General features: G+C 48.2%; 1 protein-coding gene across 1 annotated transcript; it reads left to right on the forward strand.

Annotated features, from left to right (window-relative positions):
* Positions 1 to 750: 750 nt before the first annotated feature.
* LOC102695576 (odorant receptor 131-2) lies at positions 751 to 12,266 on the forward strand. Its single transcript, XM_069186632.1, has 2 exons — positions 751 to 5,132; positions 9,632 to 12,266. Exons 1-2 carry the CDS (start codon positions 4,192 to 4,194, stop codon positions 9,693 to 9,695), a joined length of 1,005 nt encoding a protein of 334 aa, XP_069042733.1. The 5' UTR covers positions 751 to 4,191; the 3' UTR covers positions 9,696 to 12,266.
* Positions 12,267 to 16,668: the final 4,402 nt, after the last annotated feature.

A 16,668-nucleotide genomic window follows, 5' to 3' on the forward strand; every position in this document is an offset into this window, starting at 1 on the left:
GTAATGAGAAAAGGCTAAAAGTTTGTTTTTTTGTTAGTTTACCAGGTGATCATTGCACTTTACTGAACATTTCATTATATCATTAAAACCCTCAGTCCCGGGAGAACTTATTCCAATAGCATCTTTGGCTAGGATTCAGCAATCAAATTAACACAATGGGCAACATTACAGAGCTACCCTTGGGTTCAAACCCTGGGGTACTGTCTGTGTGGAGTTTGCATGCTCTCCCCATGTTTGTGTGGGTTTCATCCTGGTGCTCTGGTTTCCTACCACAGTCCAAAAATATGCTGGTAGGCTAATTGGCTTCTGGGAAAATCGGTGTCCCATCCAGGGTGTATCCCGCCTTGTGGCATTGCTTGCCAGATTAGGCTCTGGCTCCCCCAAGACCCTGGACTGGATAAAGCAGTCGGAAAATGGATGGGATTGTGGATCCATTAATTGTAAAAACATTTCAATTCAAACACACTACGGAATATATTATCTTCAGATGTTGTTTAGTTAACAAATAAAAACATTTTCAAATATTATTGAAGTCCGTATGTGTGATACTGGTAGCATTTCTAGTGTTGTTTTGCAGTTCTGGTATTAACTACATAGTTAATTTAGTTAATTTACTACATAGTGGTCTTAACAAAACATATAATCCAATTTCCTGATACTTTTCCAGGTTTATGCATTTGCTTAAAATAGACAGCACAACAATGGTCTTTAATGAAGGAAATTGCTCATTCTAACCTTTTTTAACATGGTGCGTGACAGACGAGTTGAAACTATAAATGTTCTTTGAATTGCTAACTATTTAAAAAGGAGAAAATGATAAACCGATTACTTCTTAGTTTTGTAGCATGACATGCTAGTTAAAAGCCTTCTTTGGAGAGAATGCAATGGGCTACAGTGTAATATTGGAGACATTTAATTTGACTGTTCACACAGTATTCAAATACGGATATTCAAATGCAAAATTTCCAAATCTGGTAAAACGAGGCACAGAATTTGCATTCTCGGGACATCTCACTAGAGGGCGGCACTGCACAACCTTTTTAGATTGTTCACTTGACGGCGCTGTTGAGCAGTGGACTCTAAATTCAATGTGATTGATAGCACATCAGGATTACTGACACTTTTTTTCACTTTATTCGGAACCTAATTCTTAGCAGGTCATGACATTTAATACAGGCTAGAACAGATCAAGTAATTGTTACCTCAAGTAATTGTTAGTTACCTCCATTGTAGAACTGATGATTCAACTGGTCGGTAAATGTTTAGTGAAATTTAAAGGGGGGGTGGGGGGTGTTGGACAGTGATGTAGCCAAGAGCTCAGCCTGAAGTAAATCTGAATTTAAGAACCTGTGAAGAAAATCTGAAAATGTAAAAGAAAATATGCCAGCTGTCATATCACCCTGCAGCTCTCAACTGGCTACCCATTGAAGCTCAGCAGGTATGAGCCTGGTCAGTGTCTGGATGGGAGACCTCCTGGGAAACACTGACTTGCTGCTGGAAGAGGTGTTAGTGGGGCCAGTAGGGGGTGCTTACCCTATGGTCTGTGTGGGTCCTGATGCCTCTGTATAGTGACAGGGACACTATACTGTAAAAGAGGTGTGGTCCTTTGGATGAGATGGAAGACTGAGGTCCTGACTCTCTGTGGTCATTAAAAATTCCAGGATGCTTTTAAAAAAGAGTAGGGGTGTTACCCCAGTCTCCTGGCCAAATTTCCCATTGTCCTTTCATAGGTCCAAACTGAGTAATGTGCATTCAGTAACCACTAGGTGATGATATATACCACAATACTATAGGCCATACCTCAGCCTGGTGTCACATGTACAGTGAGAGGAATGAACATTAACTTGGCTTGGAGGCACTCAACCTGCTACACACACACCACCCTCTGAACCGCAGCTCAACTGTTCACCTTTCTCACACCTTCAGGGTATTTGCATAAAAGAATCAGCTTCCTTTCTGCCCCTGTGCAAGCCGACAGGCACAAAGCCAAGCTGCAGTGCAGTGCAGCGCTCAAATGTACTGTGCCAGGTGTTGGCGTTTAATCACTCCACTCTACTTACAAAAGGAAGGGCTTTCTAACGTGTTTCAAATGCAGGAACATGGACAGCAGCCTGCTGGAGCAAGGTCTGGCCCAGCCTACACTCGGGGTCTACACTCGGTCAGGCAGGCCGCAGAGTGGGCAGACCGGGCAGACCGGGACTGGCGTCTTGTCTGCAGTCCGTTTTCTGAGGACGTCAGGTTTCGTGGTTTGCGATCCAGGACCGTGACCCGTATGGGTGAGCTGCCAGGCCGACACCCCGAGAGACACCTGAGAATGGGAAATTCAGGGGAAAAAAAAGTTTCATTTACTAGTTCTCATGGAGATAGGGAGAAACGTCCAACACCCAACTCTCAGCCACCTTGTTGTCCTTGTTGCAGACTAGCTCAGAAAACACACAGTGCCACACAAGTCCGGGCGAGAACAAAGTAAAGTTTGTAGCCAATAGCCAAAGCACTGTGATGCCAATCGTGGAGACACTGTAGCCAAGCGCAGTTCAGAAAGCTCAGGTTTTCAAAGGAGAGCGTTCAGAAAAATTCCTGGCCTCAGGGAACCGTCATATACAGGGGAGCTCAATCTCTTCAGTCTAGGACAAAGGACAATAAAATAATTAACCAAGGAAGGGGAACAGAAACCTTGTGTTTACGCAAAGAGTGGTGGGGGTCTGGAGCAGGCTTCCCTGTTGGGAGGATGGGCCCTGTGGAGAAACCTGGACACAATTTCAGTCGCACTCAGCTGCTGAACTATCACACAGCGGTCCGGAGGAGCCAGACAGTGCCCTTTCATCTGCAGCCTCATCTGCTCCGACAGCAAAGAAGAAAGAGCTGAAAGCCAACGGGAACTTCGTTAAAAGGTGAAAGAGTCTAGATGTCAAATTGATTTATTAATTTCAATCGCTATTGTTTGAAGGCAGGCTGGGGGGGGGTGTGTTGACTAATTTGGAGTTTTCGTTCTGAGTGGCGGCGTGAATCACCAGAAAATTTCCATGGTAGGTACCACGGCGTGCGCTGCGTGTTCTCAGGAACTGCGCCAGCCTGCAGCTTGAGCGCAGAGCCACAGCCCAGCAGGCCCCGCGGAGCTCACCGGCTTCCCAGCTTTTTTCAAAAAAATTCTGTCACGTTGCACATATTGTTTTTGTCTCGCGGCTTCCTCTTCTCTGCTTCTCTCAAAACAGGTTATCCCCATGCTCTGGGAAGTACCTACAATTTACACAGTTGAGGTTTCTGCAAATTCAGGTTCAAATACAGGATCTCAGACACTCCTCCCCCTTCACACCACGGTTTTATTATCGGGCTACAAGTGAACTTTATATAGCGTCCTTTCATCAAGACTGTTTCCACCCCCCTCACACCTCCACCCCCGCCCTATACCTACGTTTAGGAATATCAACCAAAAACAAAAACAGCCGGCTTTCATTTTGTTACAGCAGACTTCTCTATGTGCTCTCATGAACTGTGAGCCTTGACCTGTTCACCATCATCATCATCATCATCATCATCATCACCAGCAGCAGCCTCCTCAGGGGCCCTGTCACTGTTACTAGGTTTCTGTCAGGGGGAGGAAGATCAAAGGAGACCAGAAACGGTGCTCAGCGCTAGTGTGCGCTCTTCCTCTGAGCTCAGCAATTCGTCTGCGCTCCTGTTATGACTGCTCACGCCGCGCTGGAGGGTTCAACAACAACGGAAGCAGCGATCAGTGTGTGAAAGAGCGAGAGAGAGGGAGAGAGCGCAGATCGTCGCTGCTTATCTGCTCCTTGGCTGTTGTGATTGCGAGACCTGTTTCTGCCCCCCGTGCCCGTCTCCCAGCGTCTGACCGGCGGTGTCGGTGGAGAAGGGACCGCAGGCACCGGAGGATTCCCGGCTCATGTAAGCGAGTGCTCGGACCTTCCCGTCAACAGAACAGCGCCGGCAGCGGCCCCGGGCTCGACGCAGGCTTCAGGAGGCACCGACGGCAGCAGAGTCGCGGGCAGGCGGGCCGCCGGCGAGCAGCGGAGGGGAGCGCGGGCCGTGGAGTTCACCCAGCAGCCATGAGGCGCAAGAAAGGCCACCTGCTCCCCCGTTCCTGAGGCGACCTCACAAGCAAGCAAGCAAGCAAGCAAGCAACCCCCCCACCCCCCAGCCAGGACAGCGTGGGAGACACCCCCAGCCACCCCCATGAACGCCACGGGGCAGGAGCTGGGCAACGGCACGGGGCAGGAGTATGCCTCGGTGCGGGCCTGCGCCTCCGCCGTCTCCTTCCTGCTGCTGGCCTTCATCAACCTCATCATCAACTACACCATCCTGCGGGACGAGGAGCTGCGCGGGCAGGCGCGCTTCGTGCTGGTCTTCCACCTGCTCTTCTCGGGCCTGGTCTACTTCGGGGTCAACAGCGCCTTCTACCTGCAGATCTACCTGGGCGCCCGGCTGTCGGCCGGGGCCTGCCTGACCCTGGTCACCGTCCTGGTCACCAGCGCCTCCAACATCCTGCTCACCCTGACCGCCATGGCCCTGGACCGCTACTGCGCCATCTGCTTCCCGCTGAAGTACAGCGCGCTCTGCGGGCGGCAGCGGCCCTGGCTGCTGGGGCTGGGCACCTGGGCGCTGGCGCTGATCATCCCGCTGTCGCTCTTCCTGCCGCCGGGCGCAGTGGCCGCCGACCCGAGCACCTGCCGGCGCGACCAGCTCAAGAAGGGCGAGGTCCAGAAGATCGTGCTGCTCAGCCTCTGCACGGGCCTGATCCTCTTCAGCTACGCCCGGATCCTGCTGGAGGGCCGGCGGCTGGGCGTGCTGAGCCGGCGCAACCGCATCGGCCGCAAGACCATCGTCATGCACGGCGCCCAGCTGGCCGTCTACCTGCTGCCCACCTTCGTCAACTTCGCCCTGCACCTGCTCAACCGGGCCGGCCACCTGCAGGCCGGCGCCAAGGAGCTCTTCGGGGTGGTCAACTTCGCCTTCTTCAGCCTGGCGCAGTGCATCGCGCCCGTCATCTACGGCCTGCGCAAGGAGGAGCTGCTGGAGAAGATGCACCACCGCTTCCCCTGCCTCTACTGCAACCTGAAGGGGGTGCTGGAGTGGACGGTGCGCGCCGCCCGGCCCGGGCTCCGCCACCCGCCCCGGTAAGGCCGCGGGGGCCCGGGGAGGGAGGGCGGGACAGGGGGGCATGGGGAGAAAGAAGGGGGGGGGGGTGTCCTACTTCCTCCCAGCTCAAGGGGGCGCTGTCCTTGGATAGTGGGGCAGGGTCGTGTGGAGGAGTTAAAAAACTTGGGGCCCTCTGTCCACCCCCACACCCAATCCCATGGATGGATCCCCCAGTGGAGAGGCTTCAGAAGAGATCACACCCTACAGGAACCACCAGATCTAAACAGGAATTGCTATACTGACCCCTACTGGTGGTGTTATCTATTATGCTGTAATGGATACTGTATTATACTTTTCCATATACTCAAATACAGTAAATACCACCAGAGCGGCCTCTTGGGGCCACAGTGTGAATTTTACAAATTTAGCTCAGTTTAGACAGATCGGCTTCTTTAAACTTTCCATTAAATGCACGCCTGTATTCTTACTACTACTGAAGTAGCCATCAGCACAACATTTGTAAGCAAAAAAGATTGGATATTTGCCAATACTTTAACTGTGTGAGAACAAAAATGTCACAAACACATGGGGGCCACTAGGCCCATCTGGTTCGTTTGGTACTTAGTAGATTGATTGATGCAAAGATCGTCAGGCTGTTTCTTGCAGGAAACCAGAGTATCATCTTCAATGGGTGGACAGCTTGTTCTACCCTCCTACCACTCTTTGTGTAAAAAAGTGACTCCTGTCCCAAATGCCAGGTCTCGTCCAGCTGTGGCTGGGCAGCCTAAATTAAACGATAACAGAGGGAGAGATGGTTCCTGTTAAGGTTCTGAACACCCACACACTGTCCTGCTTATGTGTTACACATAAAAGAACTCAAAAATTGAATTTGCAGCCCTAGGTCTACAATGTTTATTCATTATTTTATTTACATACGTATCACCCCTTCCGTTAAAACATTAAGACTGTTGACCTGCTGTCATGGCGAGTAAAACTACACCCGTTTAAAACTGGGTAGTGAAAGCTAATTATCTGCAATCTGCAAATATCTGTAATTGTTTCAGATTTGGGTGGCTGTGGAAGACTGGGAGGGATTGTCAATAAGAAAGGAGATTGAAGTTTTAATTTGTTTACAGAACCCTCAAGGAAATTCATCCATTATAAAAACAACCGCCATGCAATAGGACTGATTCAGTTCTTTTTAAGAGATGATTCATCACAAGGAAATTTTTTGCTGAAAAGCTTGTTTGTTTTCAGAGTGATGCAACACTGATGCAAAAATGATCTGGACACAAATCCCCATTTTGAATATGTGTTTTTAAAGAGGCATTTAGAAGTAGCAACCAGATGAAATTCCACTGGTAGCAGTTCTTATCCTGTCTGGAGTACTGAAGCCCATTTTCTCCTCCTATGGAGGGAGGCTTATCCACTAAAATAAGCTTTTGAATGTCTTCTGCTTCTGCGACTGTGTAACACAGTTTCAGTGCAGTCAACCCCCGGAACCTCTTTAGAATGAACAGTGACATATGAACCAAAGGGCACACGCGTTAACTATGGAGAAATACAACTAAAACCTAGAATAGGAAGCTCCTTACACAAAGAGTGAAGGGAGCATGGAACAAGCTGCAAAGCCATGTTGTTGAAGCCGATGCCCTGGCTTCTTTCAAGTAAGAGCTGGATGAGATCCTTCAATCAAGATGGGCAGGCACCTCTTTACACAAAGGGTGGTGGGAGTGTAGAACAGACTGCCCAGCCAAGCCAATACCCTAGTTTCTTTGAAGAATCAATGGATCAGTGAACTACTAACTAGCAAACAGGCTAGATGGGCTCAATGGCCTTCTCTCATGGGAAGCTTAATGTAACATGTTTTAGAGGTCAAACAACAAGAGCTCAGATGAATCACCATTAAATTAGGTTTTCATTTAGTTCAATTAAGATTTAATTCTGTAACTGGAAGCACAGGTGGTGTTCGGGGGGGGTGGGGGGGGGGGTCCTGAGCACTGGAATTGGGAATCCGTTCTCTACAAAACCACGAATAACGATTTCAGTGCCGCCCAGCTATGGGAAAGTGCTGCTCAGACACGGCACGCCATGCTGACCTTGGATTGTCACTGCAAGGACACGGGGCAAATGGGGGATGGGAAGGGCGCCATTCCTGCTCTTGGTCCTGAAGACCCACAGTCCAGGAGGTCCGATACACCACCTTGACTCTGTTCCAAATCTGTGGCGAGTAGGAACACGTGGGTTTTCATCAACAGAGAAAGTTAATCAGTTTAAGACAGGAACAGAGATCTTTGGGATGACTGGAGTTCAAGATTATTTCAAACAGCCTCTGACTACTTATATGAACTGATCAGTTCAGTGGTCAGACAGTTATTCCTCGAGTTTTAAGACTTAAGAGGCGTGATCAATAAAACCAGCCTGATGGTGTTCTCCAGGACCAGGACTGGCCACTCCTGCTTTTAAGTTTACTGGGTCTGTTTGCCTTAAAGGAGAATCTTCTCCCAACCCTTGGTGTCTCAGTAGCTCAGCCGAGTGCTTCATTGGCACAGTGCTGTATAATTATAATTTGAATTGGGTTAACCAATCATTACATTGCTTTCTGCTCTTAAATGGCTGGAGATGGCTGAGAATCTGAAGTTGTCAATGTCAGAATGGGAAATTGATAGTATTGGCTGGACTCGTACAGCTACACAGAGCGAACACTGTAGTTTGTCACACTGTGGCATGTCTGCCTCTCTGCTTGCCCTCACTTTTCCTGAGTTCCAGCTACACATATCTCAGTCTGTTATGCGTGACAAACACGTCTTTCAAGACTTGTCAAGTTAGAAGCAACACTAGCATGTGGCTAGAAATAAATGCATTATAGTGCAAACATTGCAGAAATCCCACAGCACACAATGAGGGATTTTAACAAACACATCCGCAGATGTTCACAAGCCTGAATTACATCATCGAACGCAAACTATCACAAACTGTGTCCCATATACTGCCGTTAAGAAAAAGCCCGCAACCAAGATAGACGGCGTGGTTTTAAATCACGTGATTTATCATCAAGATAAAGACGCGAAACTTTGTATAGTGACTCATTTGGAACGGATCTGTTCAGAACCGTACTGAGCATTTATCTGGCGGTTAAACTCACCAAGATGAAAGATGTGATTTTTGTTATTAGACTTTGGAGTTTTCGAGTTGTAAGAAATAAAATTTAAAAAGTGTTTTTTCTAACAGAGTGGATCCCTTGCAATGTGCTTGCCCACAAAACGGTTTTTGGGGGCTCTGGGTTGGAGGCCCACAGCTCAGCTCAGCCCTGGACTCCTAGGGTGTCCACTGAATGTCCTTGTGGTCTGTCCCTTGAAGTCGTCCCACACAGCACAGCCATCTGTACTCCTACTGTATGTTTCTGAAGATTTCTCAGTTTCTCTCGTGTGTTATTAACTCTTCCAACCAATACTCAAATTAAACCACACGGGGCAAAACTATACCCAAATAAATTCTTTCTGGCTTTTTTGTGTTCAAGAGACGCTATTTGTTTTTTTACATAGAAAGTTGTGTGCCCTGAGGAGGCTTCCTCACCTCATGCTTGTCAGGAGTCATGCTCCTGAGTGGATCCCACATTCACAGGCCTAGTCTGTGGATACGTGTCTGCTAAATGCTCAAAGCTAGACAAATATCAGCACAGTCTCAGGGAACATGCCAGAGCAGTGAGAATCACAGGTCTAAGCTGACAGCACCCCACTATTCCAGAATAGCATCGGAAGTCAAGATCATCCTTAACATGGATCTCACCTTCTCCCTCCTCTCAGTAACCGACTGACTTGCTTTTAGATCCTCTCCATTTACAGAATTTAGCTTTTCACTGCTCTCTTCCAAATCTCCCTTCATTTGTTTCTGTTCTCACCTGCTTGGTCCTCTGTTCTCCTGCGCTTTCTATCCCTTCGGCCTTCCTCTCTCTCCCTCACAGCTGAAGAAGAAAGCTCCAGAGCAAAGACGTTGTGTTTCTTGGACTTTCCAGCGTGGAATTAACATTTGTGTGTTCCTTTGCAGCTTTTGTTTTGAAAAGCACACTAACACCGCTCCCCGCTTGAACAATCATCCATCTATCTTCACGCAGCTTCTTCCAATTCAGGGTCGCGGGGGAGCCAGGGTCTATCCCAGCAACTAATGGGCACAAGGCGGGGTACACCCTGGAGAGGATGCCAGTCCATTGCAGGGCACACACAGACACAACTACACACTCACACCAGGACCAGAAGCCCATTAACCTACCAGCGTGTCTCTGGACTGCTGGATGAAACTGAGCATCAAGTTCCAAACTCCAAAAGAATGGTTTTGATGAGACCCCCCTTGTGGGACAGAAACTCACACGGGGACACTGCAGTTTTGGGGGACAGGTGGAGCGGTTGTCGGGGAAGAGGGTTGCTATTTCTGGCCACAGCCAAGGTCTTCCTCTGCTAGGAGTTAGGGAAAGCGACCCCGCTCCCAGATCGTGCTGGAGGCTCATGGGTCTCACGGGTCGTCCCTCTGTTTCTTCCAGGGAGAGAGCCATGACGGCTGCACAGAGGCTGATTTCGGTGGAGTCGCCGCAGACGCCCGTCTAGCCAGACAGAGGGATCACCGGACGCCGGGCGACGGACGGGCCAGGAGGGGCGTCGTCTGGTTCTCACTACGGAAAGCAGGGAATGGTAGATCCCGTTTCAAACCTGTCCCGAGACGCACAGCTGCCAGGCAGAGGGAAACTGCACAAGAAGCCCTTGTCTCGGGGGTCTGTAGCACGGAAGGGGGCTCTTTCCGTGGGAAGAATGCAGGGCCAGTGCTCCAATTCCCACCGCAGGACAGGAAGGATCGGGACCTTCCACATTCCCGAAACGTCGGGGAATGCAAGAGGCATTCTTGGCATGGCAGGAGAAAGGGACAGAGGAGAGAGCCCCTTCTGTAACCTCCTGTCTACACCATCGAGCCTTGCTGTTGGAATTACCTGGATTGAACCAAACATCTGCGCCACCGGCACTGAAATTCAGACATTTTCCGGGTCTAAAATACCGAGCAAGAAGTACTGGAATGTGAACTTCAGACCTTACCCTGGATCTCGAGGTCAGGAAGACTGGATACCTCCCACCACCGCCGCCGCCACTGGACGTCTTTCTGACAGCCCCTCTAGTTCAGGCCAGCAGGGGGGGCGGAACGGTGTACGCGGAGAGTTGGGTTGCAGTTCTTGGACCCTGAAATGAAAGGCTGGCGAGAAATCGAGATTGCAGAGGGCGTGGGGTCACGCAGACCCAGCCATGGAGGGTCTCCAGCTGAAGGCGACAATCGCCATCAAAGCACCAGGGTCAAGGGATCTTGAGTGGCATTGAGTGCCACTTTTTAAAAGAACGGTCCAGCTGGAGCCAAGACCTATCAAGATCTATCAAGAGGTCCCGCTGGAGCCAACTCTGAGACCACAACCCCCATTGGCCTTTCTGTTTCCACATCGTAGAGTGGCAGGGTTGCAGATCAGATGGATCACGGCATCTGCTGTCCACGGGCCAGGACTGACGGATCTTGACGTAGGCAACATGAGACAGCTTCTGGAAGAGAGGTTGCTATGAGCGTATTGAGCTCAGGATCTTATCAGCTTTAGCTTTCATTTCGGAATTTGCCCAGATGAAACATCAAACATGAGCCCAGCTTCTGGACGGTGACAGAGAGCGGGGAAGGTACAAACTGGTTCCGGGTTTTTAGTCCCTAAAAAAAAAGTGTGGGCTCCCTATAAAAGAGGTGGGGCTGGGACTCTTTGGGACAGGAGCGAGACGCGCTGGTCTGGCAGTTAACGAAGGGTTGGGTTGCCTGTAATTAACCTCACCCTCCTCCCCGCAGGAGGCTTGTTACTGGGTTACATGGTGAGCGTCTTTCTGTTCAAACTAAAACGAACTTGATTTTGCTATCCGGAGGTCAAAGGTTAGAGACTCAACACTCCGAGAGAAGAGTTAAGTAACTAAACTACTGAAGGTGCGATGCAATGAACCACTGTGATCACTTGGTGCGGTGCTGGGAGTCATCTGCCAGTACTGGCATCTCGGGCAGTTCTATGTCTGCACATGGCCTGTGCTGTGATACTATGATGTAGCTAGAGCTTTGTGAAGCGCACCAACCATTTATTAATCTCAGAACTATTTATTGTTCTCAAGAGGCAGCTATGTTCACACATCATTATCCCACTCATCCCTGCAACATACCGCTAGGGCTGACTGAGAGAAAGAGGCTGAACTTATTTTTGCAAGAAAGAATCTGAAGTTCACTATTGCTTTGCCGCCAAGACCAGCAAAAGTGTAGATACCCTCCTGCCTTCAAAGAGGACAAATATTTCAATTTGGCACTGGTGTCACTGCAGACAGGAAATAGCTCTCGTCCACTTCCTGTGCATCAATATTTTCCCAACATCAGCAGTCGCAAACTGGGCCGAGAGCGGCGACACAACTTATCTGAATTGACATTTGTGAGGACGTTTCTAGTTTCATTTAACAGGGAAGAGGGAAAACGTGTCGGGTTGAACAGGCTTTTGGCGTAAATGTACCCGTTTTTACGTTAAATCGTTGAGGACCTGGTCTTCCCCTTGTTTGTTGAAATTCGGGGCGATTTACCGCCGTCGCCAGGAGGAGTCTGTCAGGTTTGCGGTTGGAGAGAAGCACCGGACAGTTGCGGACTGCCGCCCTGCCCCGGGGCTTGTTCAAAACCCCGCGGCAGAAAGGCTCCTGACGGCTGCCGCCATGTAGAGCTACGGTACATCCCGCCATGAGCTGTACAATCACGCTCTTGAAAAGGACTCATTTCCTGTTTGGCAATGGCAAATCAAATTCACATGACATTAATGACAAATTACATTTACGTTATTTAGATTACAGGACACCAGTGCACAAATGTATCTTTAGGGGTTGCGAGTCCTGAGATGTACAGTAAATCGACAGTACCTGACAATTGCTTGCAGAGGCTCCCCCGATATCTGTACACGTCTCTTCAGCGATGTGTCTGGATAATAATTATAATAATAATTGCTTATACTTATATAGCGCTTTTCTGGACACTCCACTCAAAGCGCTTTACAGGTAATGGGGACTCCCCTCCACTACCACCAATGTGCAGCATCCACCTGGATGTCTTAACAATAAAAGTGTATATATATTTATAACCGACACCTTGTCTCCGAGCGATCATTCTTAACGAAGCTTGTTCACACTAAGGTGGGACACCCCAGTACAGGTCCTGGTGCTCCCTGTGTCCTCTTGCTTTAGTTCCTGCTGAGCTCTTAAATTAACTCAACCGGATTTCACCAATAAGGTATTAGACCCGTCTGAGGTGTTATCAGCAATGCAACTGTTTTTAGATGGACTTGGAAATAATCGTAAATTACAGAAAACAACGAAGAAGGTCTAATCGATCACATTGCTCATCCATTTAGGCTTTTAATGAAGGGATCAGGAGCTGGAATGAAAAAGGAACAAGGACCAGGGAAGAGCACCAGGACCTGGTACTTTTTCTAAAGAGCTACTTCCTAAGAGGGGAACATGACAGATTTCAGCTTACTGTCTCCATTTCATCAATGCTAACAGCCAGTGATGAGCAACTATAGTTATAGGAAGCAGGCTATAACAATACAATTGTGTTTTCTTCATTACATTCGTTATTTGCAACATGGCAACAATTCTCATTTTGTACAAAAATTAAGTCATTTTTCTTATAAAAAAGCAATCAAACAAAAGATTCAAGCAACAAGAAGTGTCATATTAAGAACAGAAGAAAGGTCTTGAACAAGAGGAGTCCATTCAGTCTATCTGGCCTGTTCGGTACCTAGTAGCGAATTGATCAGAGAATCTCCAGGTCATCGGCTTCAACAACATGGCTGGGTACCGTTTTCCAGACTCCCTCAACATTCCAAGAGCCTATCCCAGAAGGACAAGGTGCAGGTTAGGGCCACACCCTGCCCCTGTATCAGACACTTTAGTGACAACAGTGTGGCAGAGGGCGCACACGCAAACTCCACACAGAAACTCACCACTCTTGAATCAGTGAGAACCCACCAAGCCACAGTGACACCCTTCAGCACTGCAGGTCAGATTACATAAAACCACATTCAAGTGAGCAACTATTGTATTTACTCATTATACAGCTCATGTACAGTACAGTATATATTATATAATGCACTTACACATTAGACACGTTACGCTCAACTCCCTCAGTTTAAATTTGTATGGTGATCCTTTACAGGAAATCTAACTTGGAAATATGCTCCTTTAAAAAGCACCCTTAACTGCCAATTACTCAAAGTAATAATGTAATAAAGAAACAACCTGCTTGTAACTGGTGTGAATCATTTTTAGTCAGCGACTTCCCCAGCGCCATTTATGACTTTGCCGCCTGTGCCCCCACACGGAGGGGTGTGAAAGAAGGCTCTCAAAAACACCATTAGCCAGGCGCTCGGTTTGCCCCAAGATGTCGGACAGCTGGAGGCGTCGTGCGGTTTCCAGGACCTTGGCCACGTTTCTACATCGACTCTCTCCGACAAGGCGTAGAGAAAGACAGCAGGACAGCGAGGCCCAAACCCACTCCCTGCCTGCGGACAGGGACACGTCGCACGACCCTGGCTCCATAGCTAAAGAGCTCCTCCCCACCGCAGCTCGGAGCGGAATCGAAATCAAGAAGCGCTACTGCACGTTGTGTCTTGCTTTTGGGAAGTTCCGGGGGGGAAAAGCAGAAGAGCAGACGGGCTACTCGAGCTCGGGATGATCGCAGCCCTGCTCTCACTTCCTCCTGCTGCTCCTGCAGACAGGAAGGGGGAGATTAAGGAGCCGTGCGCGCGCGGCTGCACACGGGCAGCCTCTCGGCCGTTCCTGAACGGCTAGATTCCGAGAGCGCCCTTCCCCCTTCAGTCCTGCGCCAGCTCTTACTCCCCACTAACAGGGAGCCCCAAACAGTACAGCACATTGTACCCGGGCTTACAAAGTGTACTGCAGTTGACAAAGGAAGAGGACCCTCAACTGGCGCACAGTAGAAATGGACATGCAATTGCATAACCAAATACAGTATCACGAAGTGGAGCTGGGCTCAAAGGAATCACAGATTGGGACCGTCCAGCAATGGGACCAAGTTCCTATGGATAACCGAGGTCCTGCTTGGTGTTTGTCCTCTGATGGACACCAGCTGAGGTCTGTGTCCTCTGGGTGTGCTCTGACTGCAGTGTACAGCCAGAGTTATTAGACGCCAGTCTGTAACTGTATGGGGCTTTACAAATAGTAGGGTTTTTTTTTATAATGGTTCTTTTGATTAACTAGAGAGCCAGCGATGTACAAGGAGCAGAGGGGACACTTCAACCCCAGCTTCTGCTCTGACTAAAAGCTGGTGGTGTTCCTTGAGCACAAATCTGACAGGAGGGACAGCTCTTAATACAAGCAGCTCACACCTGCGGGCTCTTTGGTCCTTCAAAATGGCACATTTGTATGAACCCAGCAATTCTGACTCCAAGCCCCCGAGAACTACAGAGGTGCAGTGCAGATAGTGCAGCTTTTACCCAAGACAAAGGGCAGGAAACAAGTTTTGCAGACAAGTCGAGGGCTGGAAGGGTCACATTACACTACTGTCAATTTTTCAAGAAAAACTGCAAGGAGGGAAAAAAAAACCCGTCACATCAGCAGATGTTGTTTTGGCAGTGCGCGCATGGTCGTCGCGATTTGAAAACTGCGAAATTCCTCAAGACAAAACCACCAGCTTCCTTCCTGCAAGGGGAGATAAACACACTTGGCAGACCTGCTCTCTCGCCTCTCTGTGAGAGCATATCGGGTCGCGAGCAGGCCTGTGGCTGGACTCAGAATAGCACATAGCAGCATCCGATAGATGTGACATCTTGGTGCAACTATTTCTGATTACATCTGAAATAAAAAATCCCTCCCACCTGACCATCAGCACCATACAGTTGCAGGCGCAATCAGCAGAAATGTAACTTGTCAGATAAGAGCAACTCAACTTCCTCACTTCATTTCCTCCCAAATAGATAGATCTCAATCTATTTTTGTCTTCTGTGGTTTGAAGACTTGTTTCCAGGCTTCACTTGCAGGCAATCACCTCTAAAAGGTGTTTAAAAACAAAAAAATGTTCTGTCATGGACCACAGGAGTTGGGTGGGCTCCAGTGCTCTATGCTTGTGATCTTGTATTGCTATCAATAGGAGCTGCGCGACTTCTCCAGTTGCTGCACAGGGCCCCGATTTTAGTGATGGCACAGATAGTCGTCTCCAAACTCCAGCTAGCATGAATTTTGCTGTGATCTCACAGTGCTGTCATCGAGAGCTGCATCTCTCCTTCAGTGATGCTCACTCTGCTGTGATGCTAGATCACTTTTACAATGAATGCTCACTCTTCTGTGAGGTTGTGGAGTTGTGAGTAAGAGATGTCTCACTCCTCCAGTGGTGCTCACTCTCGTGCTATGCCAGTGATGTCAGTGTCCATTTCTGATTCCAGACAACACGTAAAAACCCACAGAGAAAATAATTTCGTAAATGGATGGCAAAAAAAAAAATGTTACTTGGACAGTCTTAGCTTGAATTCCCAAAGCATTTCTGCTGCATTCCCCACAGTTATATGCATAGCATCAATAATCAAAGGCTTTTAGTTTCAAAACTATGGAGCAAGCAACTTATCTATGTTGTTAAAGCTGAGGCCCTGGGTTCTGTCATAAAATGGCTGAATGAGGTCCTCCAGTCAGGACAGGAGTCGATTCTTTACACAAAGGTTTGGGGGAGTATGGAGCGAGCTACCCAGCCATGTAGCTGAGGCCAACACTCTGGCTTCTTATGACAAACAGCTGGATGAGATCCTCAAATCTATTAACTACGCCCTAAACATACTGTAGATGGCCCAAGTGGCCACCTCGTATTGCGTTCTTAAAAACAAAACCCGTTCTTACATCAGTTTTCCCTCACATCTGAACTACAGCGCTATGGCAATTATTAATAATCTGTCATCTTTACCTTAAAGCAGTACAGGGGTCTACTAAATTTTCAACAAAGCTCACAGAGTGTAGTTTTATTATTTTGAAGTGTTTGCAGATAAGGATTGTAATCAGGAGGTTAAAACCAGGAGGAAATCTTCAACATCTTACAGTTGGGCACTGCAATCATGTGTGTTATGACTATCTAATCTAAAAATCAAGTTATCACCAGGAGTTCCTCATAGCTAAAAAGATACTTTGTACCACAAAATGTGTATCTAGCAAGATCATCCTTTAAAGGGTCAAATTTAACCATACGATAACCAAAAGAAGTGATTTTCTGCATAAAGAATCACAACTATGAGCAATAACAGCACAACGCAGAAGGACTAAGACCTGCAGATCTCCTCAGCTTTGCACAGACAGAAACCACCTTGCTCCTCATTTTCTTTCAAGTGCAGATCAATCATTTCAGCATTCTTTACTCCAGTCTCAACTGATTTCCTGTATTTAAGGGAATTTTAATGAACTCTTATTTTGTAGTTATTTGCTATTTACCTTCTATATGCCATTCGCATTACAACTCAGACAGGAGGAAACAGACCTGAAACAAAGA

Source organism: Lepisosteus oculatus, chromosome 3 (genome assembly GCF_040954835.1).
Source record: "Lepisosteus oculatus isolate fLepOcu1 chromosome 3, fLepOcu1.hap2, whole genome shotgun sequence".
In the NCBI taxonomy this organism is placed as follows: Eukaryota; Metazoa; Chordata; class Actinopteri; order Semionotiformes; family Lepisosteidae; genus Lepisosteus; species Lepisosteus oculatus.

Bases quoted from the DNA above. Each gene is read 5' to 3' on its own strand.
- LOC102695576 (XM_069186632.1), top strand. From the start codon at position 4,192: ATGAACGCCACGGGGCAGGAGCTGGGCAACGGCACGGGGCAGGAGTAT. The intron at 5,133-9,631 runs GTAAGGCCGCGG...TGTTTCTTCCAG, and splicing joins GGGCTCCGCCACCCGCCCCG to GGAGAGAGCCATGACGGCTG.